The 19,798-nt window shown below is 48.2% G+C and overlaps 1 protein-coding gene across 6 annotated transcripts in view; it reads right to left on the reverse strand.

Annotated features, from left to right (window-relative positions):
- Positions 1-19,798, reverse strand: part of CACNB2 (calcium voltage-gated channel auxiliary subunit beta 2) — a 462,222-nt gene that overhangs the window by 51,323 nt on the left and 391,101 nt on the right. For 4 of the 6 annotated variants that reach the window (XM_075315584.1, XM_075315587.1, XM_075315589.1 and 1 more), the window contains 3 exons: positions 10,330-10,466; positions 8,338-8,414; positions 1,158-1,291 (listed from right to left, as the gene is read on the reverse strand). In XM_075315584.1, coding sequence (XP_075171699.1) covers positions 1,158-1,291; positions 8,338-8,414; positions 10,330-10,466 — 348 coding nt within the window. Of the gene's footprint in view, positions 1-992; positions 1,013-1,157; positions 1,292-8,337; positions 8,415-10,329; positions 10,467-19,798 lie in introns of all 6 variants that reach the window. The other 2 variants (XM_075315586.1, XM_075315590.1) reach the window with 1 other exon arrangement.

The following is a 19,798-nucleotide window of genomic DNA, read 5'->3' on the forward strand; positions in this document are numbered from 1 at the left end:
TAGCGATGTGTGCTGCCTCAGGAACGACGAACAACCTGCGTCCTGAACCAGCAACGATATTTGGGAAATGAACGACGTGTCAATGATCAAGTGAGTATTTTTGATAGTTAGCGGTCGCTCGTAGGTGTCACACGCAACGAGGCCGGATGTGCGTCACGAATTCCGTGACCCCAGCAATATCTCGTTAGCGATGTCGTTGCGTGTAACGGGGCCTGAACAGTGCATTTCTCAACCTTTGCTTGCCTATATTTCAGAAAGTATACATCCGATCTCACAGCTATAGGTATGTATGGAATCATCATGATAGTGCCAGTATAGCACTGGCTTTAGTTTATATATGAAAATCCTGTTGGTTGGTCCTCTTTAAGTAGAAAAAAATAATTGTCCCCCAAAAGTGGCCAACCCAGGCCATCTACAGTAACTCAAACTACCCTGGACTACTGGAGATTTAAAATGGCTAGTTCTTCTAATGTTTGGCACATCAGAAGACGGCACTGCTGGGGTACAGGCACGGATCCTCGTGATGCCGGCAGCCAACGAGGGCGCTCAACACAGTGAAATCCTAGGTGCATCCTAGGGGGTAATGCACCTAGGATTTCACTGTGTTGAGCGCCCTCGCTGGCTGTCGGCAGTGTTTTATCTGGCTGGTCTCCCCGAGATCAGTGATTGTTTTGTCTTGCTGGTCTACTAGGCATTGCTCCCACCTGATCAGAATCCTACTCCACACTGATGAGGGGCAATACCCCGAAACAGCTGTCTGTGGATGGATACCTGAACTTGGTATTTCCCTTGTCATATCTTTAAACTTGTCAAAGAGTTGGATATTGACTAAAAGGGCCACTTAATATGGTGGTTATGGTGGTCTCCTAAAAAGAGCCACTCCTTGGCTAGGTCCTTCCCGGAGGGATATCTTGCTAGTTTCTGTGTCGAGACTCCTAACAGAGGCTCCATGGATTTTTTGAATTGTAAAATCTACGTCTACGTGAACTTACCGATTTTTGCTTCTGTTTAGCTACAAGCAGCATGAAAAGGAAACAGAGAACAACAAGGCATGCATGTTATTGACATCTCGAGAGACAAAGACGTTAAACAGGACTTGAAATGTGGCGCGTAGCAGCTGGACAGATGGTGCGCGACCGGCCGGAGCTGGCGGTTACCTTCTTAAAAAAAGGCATTCTTTTCTCTTTCATGTGGGGTGATGTTAAACTGTTTACACTGGGTTTAGGGGAGCGATGGTTTGCTGGAATTTCAATCTCTTCTGCCTCTAAGCCAGTGGCATCTAAGTCTATAGCTACATACAGACAAATTATGTATGGTTATCAGATGGAGAAGAAAAATGCAGTCACACATAATATCATCGAAGGCGCAAGTCAACGCACACAAGCAAAAGACAATTAGGTAACCAAAGGGAACTCAGATGATCCAAACTTTGATTTCGTGAACCGATCACCACTGATCTGCAGAATGGAGGCCAGACTGCAATACCAGGGACAGCCATACTCTTACGTATGGCGCTGTTCTGATCGGTGATCCAGGTGGTGGCACCTTCTCAACATTGAAAGCCAACACCTATCCATGTTAATCCATGGGGGTCCAACTGCTGAAAGGGTCTCGGAAATGCCATGTACTCGGCTATTTCTAGATGAATGGAGTGGAGGAGGGCATGTGTGGCCATAGATCCAATCTAATGGGGCATTTCAGAGCCCTGTTCTTGAGATTAGTGTGGGTTCCCGAGGGAGGAACCCTCAAGTTGTAACCTATCCTATGTATAGGTAATGACTTTCAATGTTGAGAATAACCCTTTAACAAGGGACCATCAATGTTTGACTCAAATTCCCATTTAAAGGGGTTTTCTTATTGATTATATACATGTAAAAGCTTCCATAAAGACACATTAATTTTTAGTCACATTTATACCACACTTCATGGGCAAGGTCAACTACTAGAAAGTATAATTTTTCATTTACATAGTCTGTAAATATCTAAGGAGTAGTTTATTTAATCAAAATGCCAAAACTGGAATGCCCCTTTAAATGAAATTGGTAAAATAGTAACAGGACATGAATTTATTATGTTAAACTATTATCTATTAGCTGAAAAAACATTTCTTACAATATAATAATCACTATAAATAAGTCAATCCCTAACTAAAAAACTTTTTACAGTCTACAAACAGAAAATCGCTGCGAAGAAAAGGTCTGCAGGGGTGTGGTCTGCATGGGTTTGGTCCGCAGGGGTGTGGTCTGCGTGAATTTGGTCCGCTGGGGTGTGGTCTGCGTGAATTTGGTCCGCAGGGGTGTGGTCTGCGTGAATTTGGTCCGCAGGGGTGTGGTCTGCGTGAATTTGGTCCGCAGGGGTGTGGTCTGCGTGAATTTGGTCCGCAGGGGTGTGGTCTGCGTGAATTTGGTCCGCGGGGGTGCGGTCTGCATGAATTTGGTCCGCAGGGGTGGGGTCTGCGTGAATTTGGTCCGCAGGGGTGTGGTCTGCGTGAATTTGGTCCGCAGGGGTGTGGTCTGCGTGAATTTGGTCCGCAGGGGTGTGGTCTGCATGGATTTGATCCGCAGGGGTGTGGTCCACAGAAGTGTAATCCGCAGGGGGTGTGATTTTTTTTTTTCACTCAACTAGCATGGAGATCAATGCCAAACATATAGGGACTTCACAACACTAATTGATTCAAACATAAATGTGCTCCAACTTCTACAGATTTTAGAAAATGTCACACCCTCATGTGCCCCTGGCTCTTGTTTCTCTCTGCAACAGAGTAGTGTATAGGGTAACAGAGGGTGCAAAAGGAAAAATGGACAGGAGAGTGCATGTATGGAGCTATGCACAGTCTATCTGTTCAGCTTTTATTATTGTTGGAGTATCGCTATAGTCATCGCCAAAAGTGTTGGCACCCTTGAAATTTTTCCAGAAAATGAAATATTTCTTCTAGAGAATTATTGCAATTACAAGTTTTGTTATACACATGTTTGTTTCCTTTGTGTGTATTAGAACAACACAAATAAAAACTAAGAAAAAAGGCAAATTGGACATCATTTCACACAAATCCTCAAAAATGGGCCTAACAAATTTGTTGGCACCTTTCCAGAAAGGAGTGTAAACAACTTTGTTTCAAGCATAAGATGCTCGTTCAAATACACCTGTGGCAGTAACAGGTGTGGGCAATATGAAAATCACACCTGAAACCAGATAAAATGGAAAGAAGTTGACTCAATATTTGCGTTGTGTGTTTGTGTAAGTTTGAAGACTTGAGAACCAAAATTGTTGAAAAATATCATCAAGATCAAGTTTACAAGTCTATCTCCAGAGATCTTGATGTTCCTTTGTATACGGTGCTTAACATAATCAAGTGAACTGTCTGAGGACTTCAGAACCAAAATTGCTAAAAAATAACAATTTGAAGGTTACAAGTCCATCTTCAGAGACCTTTGTCCACGGTGTACAACATAATGAAGAACTTTACAACCCATGGCACTTGAGCTAATCTCCCCGGATGTGGACAGCAGAGATAAATTGATGAAAGGTTGCAACATAGGATAGTTTGGATGGTGAATAAGCCCCAATCAAGGTCCAAACAAATTAAAGTTGTCCTGCAGGCTCAGGGTGCATTAGTATCAGCGCAAACTATCCGTCCACATGTAAATTAAATGAAACGCTATGGAGGAGACCCAGGAGGACCCCACTGCAAACACAGAAACCTAAGAAAAACGAAACTGCAGTTTGCCAAAATGTACGCGAGTAACCAAAATCCTTCTGGAAAAGCGTTTTGTGGACAGATGGGACCAAGATAGAACTTTTTGGATAAAGCACACCATTCTTGTCAAGCTGTACTCTAGATGTCCTAAAGCAGTACAGCGCACTAAAGTGGTACATAGAAGATTCCTGAAACTACCTGAGAAGGTAGTTAGCAGGTAAACCACTAGAGGGCGGTAGAGTGGAGAAAACGTATGAGCAGAGTATTCCCTAGCAGAGGTAATACCAGTCAAGCCCACCAGATGGCAGTAGAATTGTAAATACACAAGGGTAAAGTCAAAACGTAGTCAGATGGAAGCAAGGAGTTAGTAGCCGGGAAGTCAGAACTCAGAAGCGGGGAAGAATGGGAAGAGGACAGGAATGGAATCAAGGTAAGCAGATGAGGAACAAACAGGGAGACAACGGGAGAGACACCAACAGACGGGAACAGAGGTCAACAACAGGTCAGGTGAACATGGAGGTCAGGAGGGGGCAGAGCAGACAACAGGTCACTCACAAGCAGAACACAGCAGAGCTGGAAATATCACTGGCATAGCTCCAGAGAAGCAGTGCCATAATATAGTGGCCTGACCTCCAGAACGAGGCAGGAGGGATTAACCCCTAATGTGACCTGTAGCAGAAATGTGAAACTAAAAAAAAGCTCAGCTACAGCTGAGCCAGGAGTAAATGAAGACAATTGTACTGTTTACTGAAAATGGAATGAGGCGTACAAAGAAAAGAGCACAGTACCTACAGTCAGACATGGCAGAGGTTCAAAGATATTTTGGGGGTTGTTTTGCTGCCTCTGGCACTGGGGGCCTTGACTGTTTGTAAGGCATCAAAAGAAATCTGAAGATCACCAAAAGGATTTTGGGTGGCAATGAAGTGCCCAGTGTCAGAAAGCTGAGTTTGCATCTTAGGTCTTGGGTCTTCCTGCAGGACAATAACCCTAAACATACTTCAAGAAGCCCCCAAAAAGATAGAAACAAAGCACTGGCAAGTTTCCAAGTGGCAGCAATAAGTCCGGATCTAAATCCCAGTGACACCTGTGGAGAGATCTTAAATTTGCTGTTGGGAGAAGACACCTTCAAATATATTAGAAACCTGGAGCAGTTTATAAAGAGTCCAAAATTCCAGGTGAGAGGAGTAAGAAGCTTGTGGACGGTTATAGGAGGCGATTGATTGCAGTTATTTATTCATAAGAGTGTGCAACCAAGTATTAAGTTGAGGGGGACAACAATTTTGTCCGGCCCATTTTTGGATTTTTCTGTGAAATTATGTCCAATTTTCCTTTTCTTCTGTGTTTCTTTTTTGTTCCAATACACACAAAGGAAATAAACATGTGTATAACAAAACATGTAATTACTTCAAATACTTTAAAGAAATACTTCATTTTCTGCAACAATTTTAAGGGTGCCAACACTTTCGGCCATGACTGTATATACTGTACATCTTGTAGTATTCAAAGAATATATCATAAAAGTTTACTTGGAAAGAGTCAGACAGCTTGGGCCCTGTATATAACACAGCACATGGATTTCTGTGTCTCTAATGCACAGGAGAAATACTGAACACTAAGCGTTAGTAAAAAGATTATCGGGGAGAGAACTACTTTAAAAAAGGCTCAGACTGGAGACAAAAAATTATTCTCATAGATACCCAGCAGCTCTCAGTCTGTGGTCTTCTTCCTGGTCAACACAACAAAAATGTCTCCAAGTCTATCGCTGCTTGATAAGGATGAGTGAATTGAATCTAAACTGAGCATATTATTTTGGAACATCCCAAAATTCGTGGATTCTAGAAAATCCAAATGTTTGGGATTTTGATTCACTTGAATCCAGTTAAATGGAAGTCAGATGGATTTGCACTGTTCAAATTTTGTTTTAATGCGGATTGCACATTTTCTGTTAGTACAATAAACCTCATTTCAATCCAGAAATATTACTCAGTCCATCAGTTATTAGATATATGAAACTGAAATAATTGTTGCAAAATCCAAATTGTTATAAAGAAAAAAGGTTATCATTAATAGGGGTGCCCAAACTTTTTCATATGACTGTATGTAACTTCGTGAGGTAGAGCATGTCATGACATTACAACATGCACCAAGATCTACAAGTCACCGGCAAAGAGTGAAGAACGAGCGGATGCCTTAAAGGGAACCAAACATCAGGATTTTCGTGTATAAGCTGCAGCCAGTGCAGTACTGGCACTATCATGCACAGTGTGTACATACCATTAGGGTGCAGCTCGGGTGTTTAGGCAGTGAAATACAACTTTATAAAGTTTGAAATTTCGTGCACTTTTTGATTGACGTGTGCACCTCTGCAGATAATGTCCGGGCGGGTTATGCAGGAGTTCCCCGCCCCCCCACCAGCCTGTTCCTCCCTCTCTCCTGATGTCCGGGCGGGTTATGCACGTGTTCCCCGCCCCCCCGCGCCGCCTGTTCCTACCTCCCTCCCTCTGGCTGTATGTAAATATCTAATCTTCAGAAACATGGCGCCGGAGTGGGCCTCTGCGCATAGCGCTTATCTCCGGCGCCATGTTTCTGAAGCCCCCGCATTACACAACTTGGTGTCTGAGAGGGCGGCGCCACAGCGATGTCACACCGGCTGGTGTGTTGGCCCGGTGTCCTGGGGCGGCACGATACAGGAGCAGCAGGTAATCGCGTCCTCTGGTCAGCTGTTCTGTCCTGTTCTAATCGCGCGCGCTCCCGCGGTCACAACGGGCTGTGAAGAAACGAGAGCGCATGCGCCGCCCTCTCAGACACCAAGTTGTGTAATGCGGGGGCTTCAGAAACATGGCGCCGGAGATAAGCGCTATGCGCAGAGGCCCACTCCGGCACCATGTTTCTGAAGATTAGATATTTACATACAGCCAGAGGGAGGGAGGGAGGAACAGGCGGCACGGGGGGGCGGGAAACACGTGCATAACCCGCCCGGACATCAGGAGAGAGGGAGGAACAGACTGGTGGGGGGGCGGGGAACTCCTGCATAACCCGCCCGGACATTATCTGCAGAGGTGCACACTGCAATCAAAAAGTGCACGAAATTTCAAACTTTATAAAGTTGTATTTCACTGCCTAAACACCCGAGCTGCACCCTGTACACACTGTGCCTGATAGTGCCAGCACTGCACTGGCTGCAGCTTATACACGAAAATCCTGATGTTTGGTTCCCTTTAAGAAATCAGTGGAAAATTATCAGGCTGTTACGGCAGAAGAGTCAGGTTTCCAACCAAAGCCATCAAGTTCAGGTTTCCAACCAAAGCCATCAAGTTTAAATTTCCAACCAAAGCTATCAAGTTCAGTTTCCCAACCAAAGCCATCAGGTTGGTTCCCAACCAAAGCCATCAGGTTCAGGTTCCCAACCAAAGCCATCAGGTTTAGGTTCCCAACCAAAGTCATCAGGTTCCCAACCAAAGCCATCAGGTTCAGATTCCCAACCATAGCCATCAGGTTCCCAACTAAAGCAATCAAGTTCAGGTTCCCAACCAAAGCCATCAAGTTCAGGTTCCCAAATAAAGCCTTCAAGTTCAAGTTCCCAACCAAAGCCATCAGGTTCAGGTTCCCAACCAAAGCCATCAGGTTCAGATTCCCAACCATAACCATCAGGTTCCCAACCAAAGCCATCAAGTTCAGGTTCCCAACCAAAGCTGTCAGGTTCAGGTTCCCAACCAAAGCCATCAGATTCAGGTTCCAACCAAAGCCATCAAGTTCAGGTTCCCAACCAAAGCTGTCAGGTTCAGGTTCCCAACCAAAGCCATCAGGTTCAGATTCCTAACCAAAGCCATCAGGTTCAGGTTCACAACCAAAGCCATTAGGTTAAGGTTCCCAACCAAAGCCATCAAGTTCAGGTTCCCTACCAAAGCCATCAAGTTCAGGTCCCCTACCAAAGCCATCAAGTTCAGGTTCCCAACCAAAGCCGTCAGGTTCTGGTTTCCAACCAAAGCCATCAGGTTCAGGTTCCCAACCAAAGCCATCAGGTTCAGGTTCCCAACCAAAGCCATCAGGTTCAGGTTCCCAACCAAAGCCATCAGATTCAGGTTTCCAACCAAAGCTGTGAGGTTCAGGTTCCCAACCAAAGCCATCATGTTCAATCAATTCAGATTGAATAAAATAGATTCAAGTCAAATTTTCTATCCAAATTTGAGCAAATTTGTCAAATTGGAATTTGGCAGATTTGCTAGTGATTGGGCACGTCTGTCCATTTCTGTTGTGTGACGATGAGATTAGATAAAACACTAGGGCAGAAAACTAGCACAATGGTTTTATCCTGATGAAGGGGCAAGAGTGTCTTGAAATGCATAGATATTAAACCACACATCCTACCTAAGAATTTTGGATTTATTTTGTCTGGTCAGCGCAGAGGAACCAAACATTACTCCATATTTTCAGGATGAGATTAGGGTCTCCCAGAGACCAGGAGCTGCTGGTGATCACTAAAGATGAGCATTACTTCTTTTTTTTTATACTACTCTGACAACCTTTGGATGTATTCCCCAAGACAACCAATTAGTTCCTAAAAGTAGGAATTATTGAAAATATAAGCGTTCAGTTCTAAGGTCAGAGAGGTCGGGGGATTGTTGAGGAGAACGACTTACCAGATGATGGTGGAGTTGATCTTCTAGAGCTTGGTACCACATCACCCAAACTGGAAGAAGAATTTGCCCCGGTTTTACTATTACATAGAAAGAGATAGAATTATGTCACTTCCTATAATCGGCATTTATACATAAATATGTCATCTGGACGCTAATGAAACGGTGAAATTAAATATTTGTCTATAAAAGACGAAGTGCACAACATTCTTGAAGTTTTTCTATTGTGCCCCCACAAAGCAGAGAGTTCACATTAAGCTTTGTGGTCTCTTAATATGTCAATGAAACTGAAGAAACTATCCGGCACTTTATTTCCCTGCCAAAGCCTGAATATCAAAGCCGCCAAAAATAATCTGATCCTAATAGGGGTCTGTGAACTTCCCTAAAACACAAAGACATTTATTTATGGGAAAAATAGATCATATCATAAAATATATTGTTTACTTAGGAAATCAAAACGTACAGGTTGCTTATAAAGGCCCCAATACACTCAACAACGTATCTAACGATATATCGCCGGGGTCATGGATTCCGTGACACACATCCGGCATCGTTAGCGACGTCGTTGCGTGTGACACCAACGAGCGGTCATTAGCAATGGAAAATACTCACCAAATCGTCCATCGTTGACACTTCGTTCATTTTCAAAAAATCGTTGATTGTTGAGGACGCAGGTCGTTCGTTGTTCCCGAGGCAGCACACATCGCTACGTGAGACAACCTGGGAACGACGAACTACAGCTTACCTGCGGCCGCCGGCAATGAGGAAGGAAGGAGGTGGGCGGGATGTTACAGCCGCTCATCTCCATCCCTCCGCTTCTATTGGGCGTCCGCTTAGTGACGCCGCTGTGACGCCGCACGAACCGCCCCCTTAGAAAGGAGGTGGTTCGCCGTCCACAGCCATGTCGCTAGGCAGGTAAGTCCGTGTAACGATATTGTGCGCCATGGGCGGCGATTTGCCTGTGACGCACAAACGACGGGGGCGGGTATACTCGCTAGCAATATCGCTGCGCGTAAAGCCCCCTTAAGAGTAAAAAATGTCGGCGATGCCAAGAAAAGAAAAACATATACACAGAGCCAAGAAAAGCAACGATAAGGCTATGTACACACTCTGTCTTTTTTGACACTTTTTTTTTCAAAATCTGCACCAAAATCTGTATGCCTATCCTGCACGCTCTACGGCCCCCTGAAGAAGACATTGAAACATGCGTCGGGGCACATTTTTCTTGGGTACTTCAACTACCAGGGGTGAGTGATCTCTTTTCTACAGGGATGCTGGTCACAGGCTTTGTCTGTTAACGCTGTTTAATGGGAAATTCCTCCTGTGAGTCTCCATGCAGCTGAGTTGACACATCTCAGCAGGAGTGATCAGGAGTTTATTATTGATATATTGAAGCTTTGACCTGCACCCATTTGTGGAATAAGAGTGTTATTCTATTGTTCTGTATGTTGATAATCTATTTCTATTTACATTGTATTTATAAACCATATAGTAATCTTTGTTTGATGAATTTTATAATACCTGTTCATCTCACCACCATGAAGCCGCAGGAGCGAGGAACATCTCCTTACCTGCCGCCGGTGGCTATGCGGAAGGAAGAAGGTGGGCGGGATGTTTACATCCTGCTCATCTCCGCCCCTCCGCCGCTATTGGCCGCCTGCCGTGTGACGTCGCTATGACGCCGCACGACCCGCTCCCTTAGGAAGGAGGCGGGTCGCCAGCCAGAGCGACGGTCGCAGGGCAGGTGAGTGCGTGTGAAGCTGGCGTAGCGATAATTTTCGCCACGCCAGCTATCACAAGATATCGTACCTGCAACAGGGGCGGGGACTATCGCGTGCGACATCGCAGCATCGGCTTGCGATGTCGCAACGTGCAAAGCCCGCCTTACATGGCGCCGTACACACCAGTGGATGTCCGCGGTCCTCCATGGTGGATGGGTTCGGGGAGGACACACCAGCTATAAAGGTTATAAAGTAGATGGAGACCCTTTAATACCTTGTATAGAATTTCCCCTGTTTTGCTTTTTGTTCATGCTGAAGCCTCATGTTTTCGAGCTTTACCGGACTTGGGATGAATCCTATTTCGCATCCTTCTTTCACCAGCCGCCCTATCCACCAGTCATTGTTAAATTTCTGGAAAAAAAAAAAAGTTGCAAAACTACCGTATATACTATGAACAACTTTGTATGAGAAGAACATACTGACCTATATAATTCCATACAGGAGCATAGCTATAGGGGAAGAATAGGCAGCCGCGTGCCCCTCCGCCACACAAGACATCGGTATTATACATGGCACGTGGTAGGTGGCTGCACTGTTACATATAGTGAATGGGAACCCAGGATCTTAAAAGGCTTTACCCCAGGAATTACATGTATTATCTGACCAGAGGATTGCTTGGGTCTCACCCCTGGGACAACCACCGATCACACCAACACTGGTCGAGGAACATAACCACTGCAGTCAATGGAGCAGTAGTCCACGCTTCATCAATTTTTATGATTGGTGGATGTCCCAGCAGTTAGACCCCCGTGATCATATATTTTTGTGAATGGTTGATGATTAGTGATGGGCGGACTTACAAATACCATGGTTCGGCGAGTCCAACTGGGTTTAAAAAAAAAACAAAACATGGTTCGTGCCAGGAATTGATCAAGGATAATTGGTCGGATGCCGGTCCCCATAAACGTTTATGGGGATCTGAATCCGGCGCTTTAAAATGGTAGTAGAAGGGATAGGGGGATTGGAGTAGAGTGCGTTATACTTACCAAGTCTCCCGGGCAGCTCTAACGCTACCTCTGTGGCCACTCACTAAGCTCCTACATATGCACTGCTTCCCCCACCCACCGGCAGCCCCCGAATCTCTGATTGGTTGCAGTCAGACATACCCCCACCTTGAGTGACAGCGTCTGACTACAAGAACTCACAGACGCTGTGTGTGCGTCTGTATTGGTATAAAAATAAATAAATAAATTGGTGAAGGGTCACCCCATATTATGATACCCAGCACAGATAACGCATACAGCTGCAGGCTGACGCCCCTAGCCGTGCGCTTTTCTTGGCTATAGATAACAATAAGAGGGACCGCATGCGGCTTTTTAAAAATTATGTAAAGAAATAATTTTAAAAAAAACTTGTGCGGTCCCCCGCAATTTTGATACCCAGCCATGATAAAGGTGACAGCTGGGGGCTGATATGATCGGGCTGGGGAGACCCGTGGTTATTGGGCCCCTCCAGCCTAAAAATAGCAGCCTGCCCAGGATTGTCGCCCTAGATTAGTAATGAAATGCATCTATGAGATCCCCCCCATTACTAATCTATAAGTGGAAAGAAATAAACACAAACGCTGAAAAAATTCTTTATATAAAAAAAAAAAAATTAAAATACCCTCTTTATTAACTCTAAAAACACTCCGGTCCAACCTAATCCACACGAGGTCCCATGACGAATCCACCTCTGTTACATATAAAATGGCAGTACGTGGGCATGACCACCTGCTGTAAGCTTCAAGCGATTAAGCTGCAGCGATGAGCAGTGATGTCACTCAGGTTATTTGCGGTCACAGTTGGAAGACCGTGGGAAACGTTAACTGTGACCACAAATAACCTGAGTGACGTTGTGGCGCCCCTGACCTGGTCAGGCACCACTGAGTACTGCACCCATGCTGGGGCAGTACAACACAGCTAATCCAGAAGGCTGACCGGGGTGTGGACACACGGAACACTAGTAACCAGGAGCACACACACAGCTAGAGGGGACCCCTGAGCAGACTTAGGGAGGGGGCGTGGCCCTCACCGCCCAGCTAGTGGTGGGTGGTGTTACTGGGAACAGGAGTGTGCAGAGGCAGAGAGTCAGTCAGAGGAAGTGGAGGTGAGAAGTCGCATCTGGAGGGCAGAGCAGTGAGCAGAGCCCTTCTAGACACTGCACCGTTCATTGCTTCTGGCGGGGTAGAAAGGGCCACCTGGTAGTGCCGCCCGAAAACCACCTGAGGCCGGAGTGCAATGAGGTGGCTGAGTACGGGGACTGCCTAGTGGACCCTGCCCGCACGGCGTACAGGTCCCCAGAGTAGGGGCCCATTCAGTTGGCCTGCTCAACCTGCAGGTGGGGGTACTTCATACCCTCCACCAAAACACCACAGAGTCTGCAGCCACGTAGCAACGAGAGGGCCCATAGTTCACAAGAGGCAAGCTGCCGGAGTGACCTGGTTCAGGCTACAAGCAAACGGGCCGAAAAAGGGGAGAACAGGCAGAAGCAACTTCCCTGGGTGACCCCGTAGGACTACAAGTCTGGGTCACCACAAACACAAGAGGGCTAGGAAGGTGAGTCAGTAGCCACCCTCATAAGTCAGCCTGAAGCCCCTGCCACCTGAAGTGAGTAAAAACCCTGAAAGACATTCTTGCTGTGCTTGTCAGTCATTTTGCGACCTGTGGTTCCACACACCCAAACTGGGCCCTGGGGCCAGCCTCACTCTCGGGGGGCCACTACATCTAACTGCATCCAACATCAGCCTCAGGCGTCCCCTAATATGCAGTGGTGGTCGCCCTGACCGCAATGCCGAAAGTGGCATCACAAATCCCATAGAAGTCAACCTACCTGTGACCAGAAGGACCCAGGACGCGCCGTTCCTGAAGACCCTGAGACGACCTGAAGGTAACGGGACCATGGGGCGGCAGAAAGTCACTGCTCATTGCGGTATTTTTGAAGTTAATAAAGGGGTGAAAGAGGGTGGGGGTTTTTTTTGTATTTTATTTCAAATAAAGGATTTTTTTGGTGTTTGTGTTTATTTCTTTTCACTTACAGATTAGTAACAGGGGGTCTTATAGAGGCCTTCCATCACTAATCTAGGGTTTAGTAGCAGCTGTGAGCTTGTATTAACCCCTTATTACCCCGGCTGCCACCACACCAGGGCAATTGGGATGAGTCGGGTAAAGTTCCGGGATTGTCGCATCTAATGGATTAGACAGTCCTTGTTGGATGCAGGTTGCTATTTTTAGGCTGGCAGGGCCCAATAAGCATGGGACTCCCCAGCCTGAGAACCTGAGAATACCAGCCCCTAGCTGTCGGCTATATCATGGATGGGTCTCAAAATTGGGGTGAGGGGCACACGCTGTTTTTTAAAATTATTTATTTAAATCATTTTTAAAAGCTGCATACGGTCCCTCTTATTTTGATACACAGTCAAGATAAGCGCATGGCTGGGGGCTGCAGTCTTTAACCATATGCTTTATCTGCGCTGGGTATCATAATATGCTGTGCATTAATTAACATGTTAGCACGCCCACAGGGGCCCACTAATATGTTAATGGGGCTCAACTAGCCAGGGGAACTATCGCCCAGGGGGCTAGTGCCCTTGCTCATTAGCATACGATAAAAGATCTTTAGAAATACTTTTCTAAAGATCTCTTTATGCTAGTGTATACAGGGACTGTTAGGCAGGAACTAGCAATGTGCACCCAGACCCGTTCAGGGTTCTGGGCACATATTGCATCTGACAGGTTCACTTTAAATGGCCACAGTGTGAACGTGCTCCTACACATTGCATGTATACCAACTTATACTCACGCCTATTTCTTTGGTTTTTCTTAGGTTTATATAATAGTAAAACTGGAATATAAGACAGCTGACCCCTGCGGACATAGTCATGTAGTGTATATACAGAAAAGAACAATGGCAGGTAATAATGAGGACTGCTATATTCATAAATATTCATATATTCATAAAAACTGTAATGCTGTTCCTGGAAAACATGTTATCGTGGTAAATAAAAAAATAATATATATAATGTACGTGTGCATATATATATATATATATATTGTGAGACTGTGACCGGGGTTATCTATGACGGCCGGTATGTCTCGCCCCGGTTGTGCTCACTCCATGATAGAAAGTAAATCCACTCTAGGGTTAATGCTGTTTTCCTACAGGCTGAAGGAAGGGTTAAATGGAAACAGGAACAAGGGCAGGTGTGAGGGAGTGAGGGAGTGAACACAACTCCCTGAGTTCTCTGCTGGAGAGGCACATGTATATTGGTGTGGATTCTTGTTTGGACATTAAACCGTGTGCTGTGAAACTTAATGCCTGGATCCCGTGTCTTCTGCTGCGCAGCCGACCGTGCTACCTCACATATGGTGGAGAATCGGCGGGCATCCCGGCCGGTGAGGTGTAGCTTCCTTTTCTGGTGACCCGGTAGCACATGTCCTGGATTCAAGCGGCTATACTACGGCCCAAACCCAGCGACGCCATGGAGGACATACTAAAGCATTTGGCTCAGGCTAATGCACAGCAGCAACAAGCTAATGCACAGCAGCAACAGACCAATGCACACCTGCTCCAATCCTTGAAATCGCACCAAGAACAGCTGGTTCAGGCCAATGCACGTCAGCAGCAAGCCTTACAATTGCAGGAACAAAGACATCAAGAACAGATGGTTCTCCTGGCCAAGTCGATCCGTGCCGGACCGGCAGCAACAACCCCGGGACCGGGTGATGACGGCAGCGTCCGGAAAGCGGTGAGACAAGCGTTGCAAAAGATGACCCCGGGGGATGATGTGGAAGCGTTCCTGGCGGTGTTTGAGCGGGTGGCCGAGCGGGAAAAGCTGCCGACCCCCCAGTGGGCTGAGGTATTGTCGCCCTATCTGACGGGGGAACCCCAAAAAGCGTACCTGGACCTCTGCACCGAGGACGCCATTGACTATGTGACCCTAAAAGCCGAAATACTGGCACGGTTGGGGGTGAATACCTATGTACGGGCTCAGCGGGTAAATCAGTGGTTCTATGAGGAAGCCAAACCCGTACGCTCCCAGGCCTATGACTTATTGCATCTTGTAAAAAAGTGGTTGCAGCCTGACACTCTGAGCCCGGCGCAGATGGTGGAAAGGGTAGTAGTGGATCGTTTTGTGCGCACTTTACCCGTCACCGTTCAACGGTGGGTAGGACAGGGTGACCCGAGTACCCTGGACCAATTAGTATCCCTGGTAGAGCGGCATGTGGCTACGCAGGACTTGATACGGGACACTGAGACTTTGCGTACCGCCCGTCGGTCCGGCCCCTCCAAGCCTAGGGCCAAGGACCCACCGCTGACAACGGTGCAGGAGTCCCCTACCGTCCCGTCTGAGGCCGCGGCCGCCAATCCTGAGGTCCGGAAGGTTCTGTACCCTAAACGACAACCCGTCAAGGGGGTTTCCGTCCCCATTAGATGTTGGCGGTGCCACCGGGTGGGACATATGGAAGCCCAGTGTCCACTCACCACGGAGCCCATGGATTGTGGGGTTACCCGGCGGGGTTCAATGTATGCTCAGGTGGTGTGTACCGCTGACCTGGTCCCCCCAGAGACTGAGCCCCACTTGTGCCAAATACAGGTGAATGGATGTCCGGTTACAGGATTGTTGGATTCCGGAAGCTTAGTGACCCTTGTGCGATCCACCTTGAGGGCTAAAGTAAAGGCCACAGGACGTACCGTGGGGGTGGTTTGCATACATGGGGACCGCCGAGACTATCCCACAGGGATTGTCACCATCACAGCACCTTGCGGTTAGGTGCAACATGAGGTGGGACTTCTTAACACTCTTCCCTATGACGTGATCCTAGGAAGGGATCTGCCCTATTTTTGGACTTTATGGAAGGGACCCCCAAAGTCTCCTCAGATATTGGTCAGTCCGGGACCTGAGCCCTACAATCCTGAATCCGGGACACCTGCCGTAGGGGTCCCCATGATAGGGACAGAGTGTGAACCCGATAGGTCACCCCTAGAGGTATTGGCAGGAGAGGCTGAAATGGTCGAGCCCATCCCGGAGTTGGAGGCGTCCCCGGATACGTTTGGGACTGCCCAACTCCAGGACCCTACCCTAATACATGCCCGGAGTCGGATGACAGTAATTGACGGGGTGGCACAGCTGCCCGGTGCCCAGGTAAGGTACCCCCATTTCGCTCTTAAGCAGGATTTACTCTACCGGGTAGATGAAATACGGGGCGTGGGGGTAGAGCAGTTGGTGGTGCCCCAGCCGCATCGTCGGCGGGTCCTCGACTTGGCTCATAAACACCTGATGAGTGGCCACCTAGGGGTCAAGAAAACGCAGGAGCGAATATTGCAAAGGTTCTATTGGCCCGGAGTCTTTGGGGAGGTAAAACGGTTCTGCGAAACCTGCCCGGAGTGTCAGCTTACCGCACCCCTGACCCATTTTCGCAGTCCGTTGGTACCGTTACCCATTATAGAAGTCCCTTTTGAACAGATAGGGATGGATCTGGTGGGGCCCCTCGTAAAGTCCGCTCGAGGGCACCAACACATCCTAGTGATCGTTGACTATGCCACCCGGTATCCCGAGGCGATACCTCTCAGACATACTGCAGCAAAGCTTATAGCTTGGGAGTTGTTTGCTGTGTTCTGCCGGGTGGGGTTGCCCAAGGAGATCCTTACGGATCAGGGGACCCCATTCATGTCTAAAGTGACCAAAGAGCTATGCCGGCTACTCCAGATCAAGCAGTTGCGTACGTCTGTGTATCATCCTCAAACGGACGGTTTAGTCGAGCGTTTCAATAAAACCCTGAAAACCATGCTCAAAAGGGTAATTTCAAAAGACGGGAAAGACTGGGATATGATGCTTCCCTATTTGATGTTTGCCATCCGTGAGGTGCCACAGGCATCCACGGGGTTTTCGCCTTTTGAATTGTTATACGGGCGACATCCCCGGGGATTGTTGGACCTGGCAAAGGAAACATGGGAGCAAGAGCCCACCCCCCATAAAAGTGTGATTGAACACATTTTGGGTATGCAGAACCGCATAAGCGCGGTCATGCCAATTGTGAAGGAGCATTTACAGGAGGCTCAGGCCGCGCAAAGCGGCCGCTACAATAGACAAGCCACCGTGCGGACCTTTAAACCCGGGGATCGGGTGTTGGTATTAATCCCCACGGCGGAGAGTAAGTTCCTGGCTCAGTGGCAAGGCCCCTACGAGATAAAGGAAAGAGTCGGGGTGGTTAACTATAAAGTATTGCAGCCCGGTAGGCGGAAACCTGAACAAATATACCATGTCAACCTATTAAAACCGTGGCAGGAACGGGAAAGCCTGATGGCTGTTTTTTCCCCATCTCCCTCCTCTTCGGGTCGTTCACCTCCGGCTCCAGCGACCTCCGGAGAGGACGAACCGGAAGTAAGGATTGGAGAAGCCCTCACCAAGACTCAGAGGCGAGAGGCCAGACGGTTGGTTCAGCAGAACCCCGATGTCTTCTCCGAGCTGCCCGGTAGGACCAGTCTGATACGACATGATATTGTCACCGAGCCCCACCTGAAGGTACGCCTGAAGTCATACCGGGTACCGGAGGCTCGACGACAAGCCATATCGGAGGAAGTAAAGACAATGTTACGCCTGGGGGTCATCGAAAAATCCCGGAGTGAATGGGCTAGTCCGATTGTCCTAATACCAAAACCCGATGGCTCCTTAAGGTTCTGCAATGACTTTAGGAGATTGAACGAAATATCCAAGTTCGATCTCTACCCCATGCCCAGGGTGGATGAGCTGATTGATAGGCTGGGACAGGCGCGGTATTTTACCACGCTCGACCTGACCAAGGGGTACTGGCAGGTGCCACTGACGGAGTCCGCCAAGGAGAAAACCGCTTTTGTTACGCCGGAGGGTCTCTTCCACTATGTTGTCTTGCCTTTTGGGTTACATGGCGCTCCGGCCACGTTCCAGAGGTTGATGGACTTAGTGCTGGAACCCCACCAGGCGTATGCATCAGCGTACCTTGATGACATCATTATTTACAGTTCCGATTGGCAGACCCACTTGGAACAGGTACAAGCGGTGGTGGACGCGCTTCGAACAGCCGGATTGACAGCCAATCCCAAGAAATGTGCGTTGGGACTCACGGAAGCCCGCTACTTGGGCTACGTGATAGGCCAAGGAGTGATTAAGCCCCAAGTTAACAAGGTTGAGGCGATCCAGAAGTGGCCTAGACCCCTGACCACGAAGCAGGTTAGGGCCTTCCTGGGTATCGTGGGATACTACAGGAGGTTTGTAAAGGATTTTGCGGGACTATCGGCCCCCTTGACGGACCTTCTCAAAGGCAAGAAGTCCGTCATGGTGCGCTGGACTCCGCAGGCCGAGGACTCCTTCCGGGCCCTGAAGGGGGTCCTGTGCGGACAGCCCGTTCTCGTACACCCTGATTTCCGGAAGGAGTTCATAGTACAGACTGACGCCTCAGAGGTCGGCCTGGGGGCAGTGTTGTCTCAGGTGGTTCAGGGGGAGGAACACCCCGTCACCTTCTTAAGTAGGAAGCTCACCCCTCCCGAGCGGAATTATAGCGTAGTGGAGAAGGAGTGCCTGGCGATCAAGTGGGCCTTGGAGTCCCTGCGCTATTACCTGCTGGGACGGCAGTTTCGCTTGGTGACGGATCACTCTCCACTGGTCTGGATGAGGTCCGCCAAGGAACGGAATGCCCGGGTTACCCGGTGGTTCCTTTCTCTGCAGAACTTCCGGTTTACGGTTGAACACAGGGCCGGTAGGTTGCAGGGCAACGCTGATGCCTTGTCCCGCGGCCCGTGTTTGATGGCGGGAGTTCAACCCCGCTCGCTTGAACTGAGGGGGGGGTATGTGAGACTGTGACCGGGGTTATCTATGACGGCCGGTATGTCTCGCCCCGGTTGTGCTCACTCCATGATAGAAAGTAAATCCACTCTAGGGTTAATGCTGTTTTCCTACAGGCTGAAGGAAGGGTTAAATGGAAACAGGAACAAGGGCAGGTGTGCCGGGTGTGAGGGAGTGAACACAACTCCCTGAGTTCTCTGCTGGAGAGGCACATGTATATTGGTGTGGATTCTTGTTTGGACATTAAACCGTGTGCTGTGAAACTTAATGCCTGGATCCCGTGTCTTCTGCTGCGCAGCCGACCGTGCTACCTCACAATATATATATATATATATATATATATATATATATATATATATGACGCTCTGGACTAGTCAGGTCGTCACAGGGTTCTGCACAATCTTTCTCTCCCCGTGCAGGACTCAAGGCCCCATGGTTCTGGGAACCTAACCTGCAGTACTGCCTCCACCAGCATTCACAAATCCTAGTTACACCTCACACCACACCTGTCAGGCACACCGGTGGGCTGCTTAAGCTGGAATAGGGCAGCCCACCTAGGGGTCAGACAGCGTGGTGGGAGGGGAGAAGTCAGCGAGGGAGGAAGTGCAGAGCTGACAGGCAAAACAGAAGTAGCTCCCAGTAAGTGAGGAGCTGGGGAGTAGCAGCTCCCCAGAGTTCAGTGGAAGCCCTTGAGCTGTGAGGAGCTCTGAGGAAGCTGGGAGTTGTAGCTCCCAGGGGAGAAGCAGACTAGGTCGCAGGCGGTGGTCTGAACCTACAGGAGTTGGACCCTTGGTCGCAGGGGATTGAGGCTAGGTGCCTGGCACCTGTCTTAGAGGACGGTCAGCAGCCTGGGCCTAATCACCAGTCTGGGACCAAAGGCACG

Source organism: Anomaloglossus baeobatrachus, chromosome 6, assembly GCF_048569485.1.
Source record: "Anomaloglossus baeobatrachus isolate aAnoBae1 chromosome 6, aAnoBae1.hap1, whole genome shotgun sequence".
Classification (NCBI taxonomy): Eukaryota; Metazoa; Chordata; class Amphibia; order Anura; family Aromobatidae; genus Anomaloglossus; species Anomaloglossus baeobatrachus.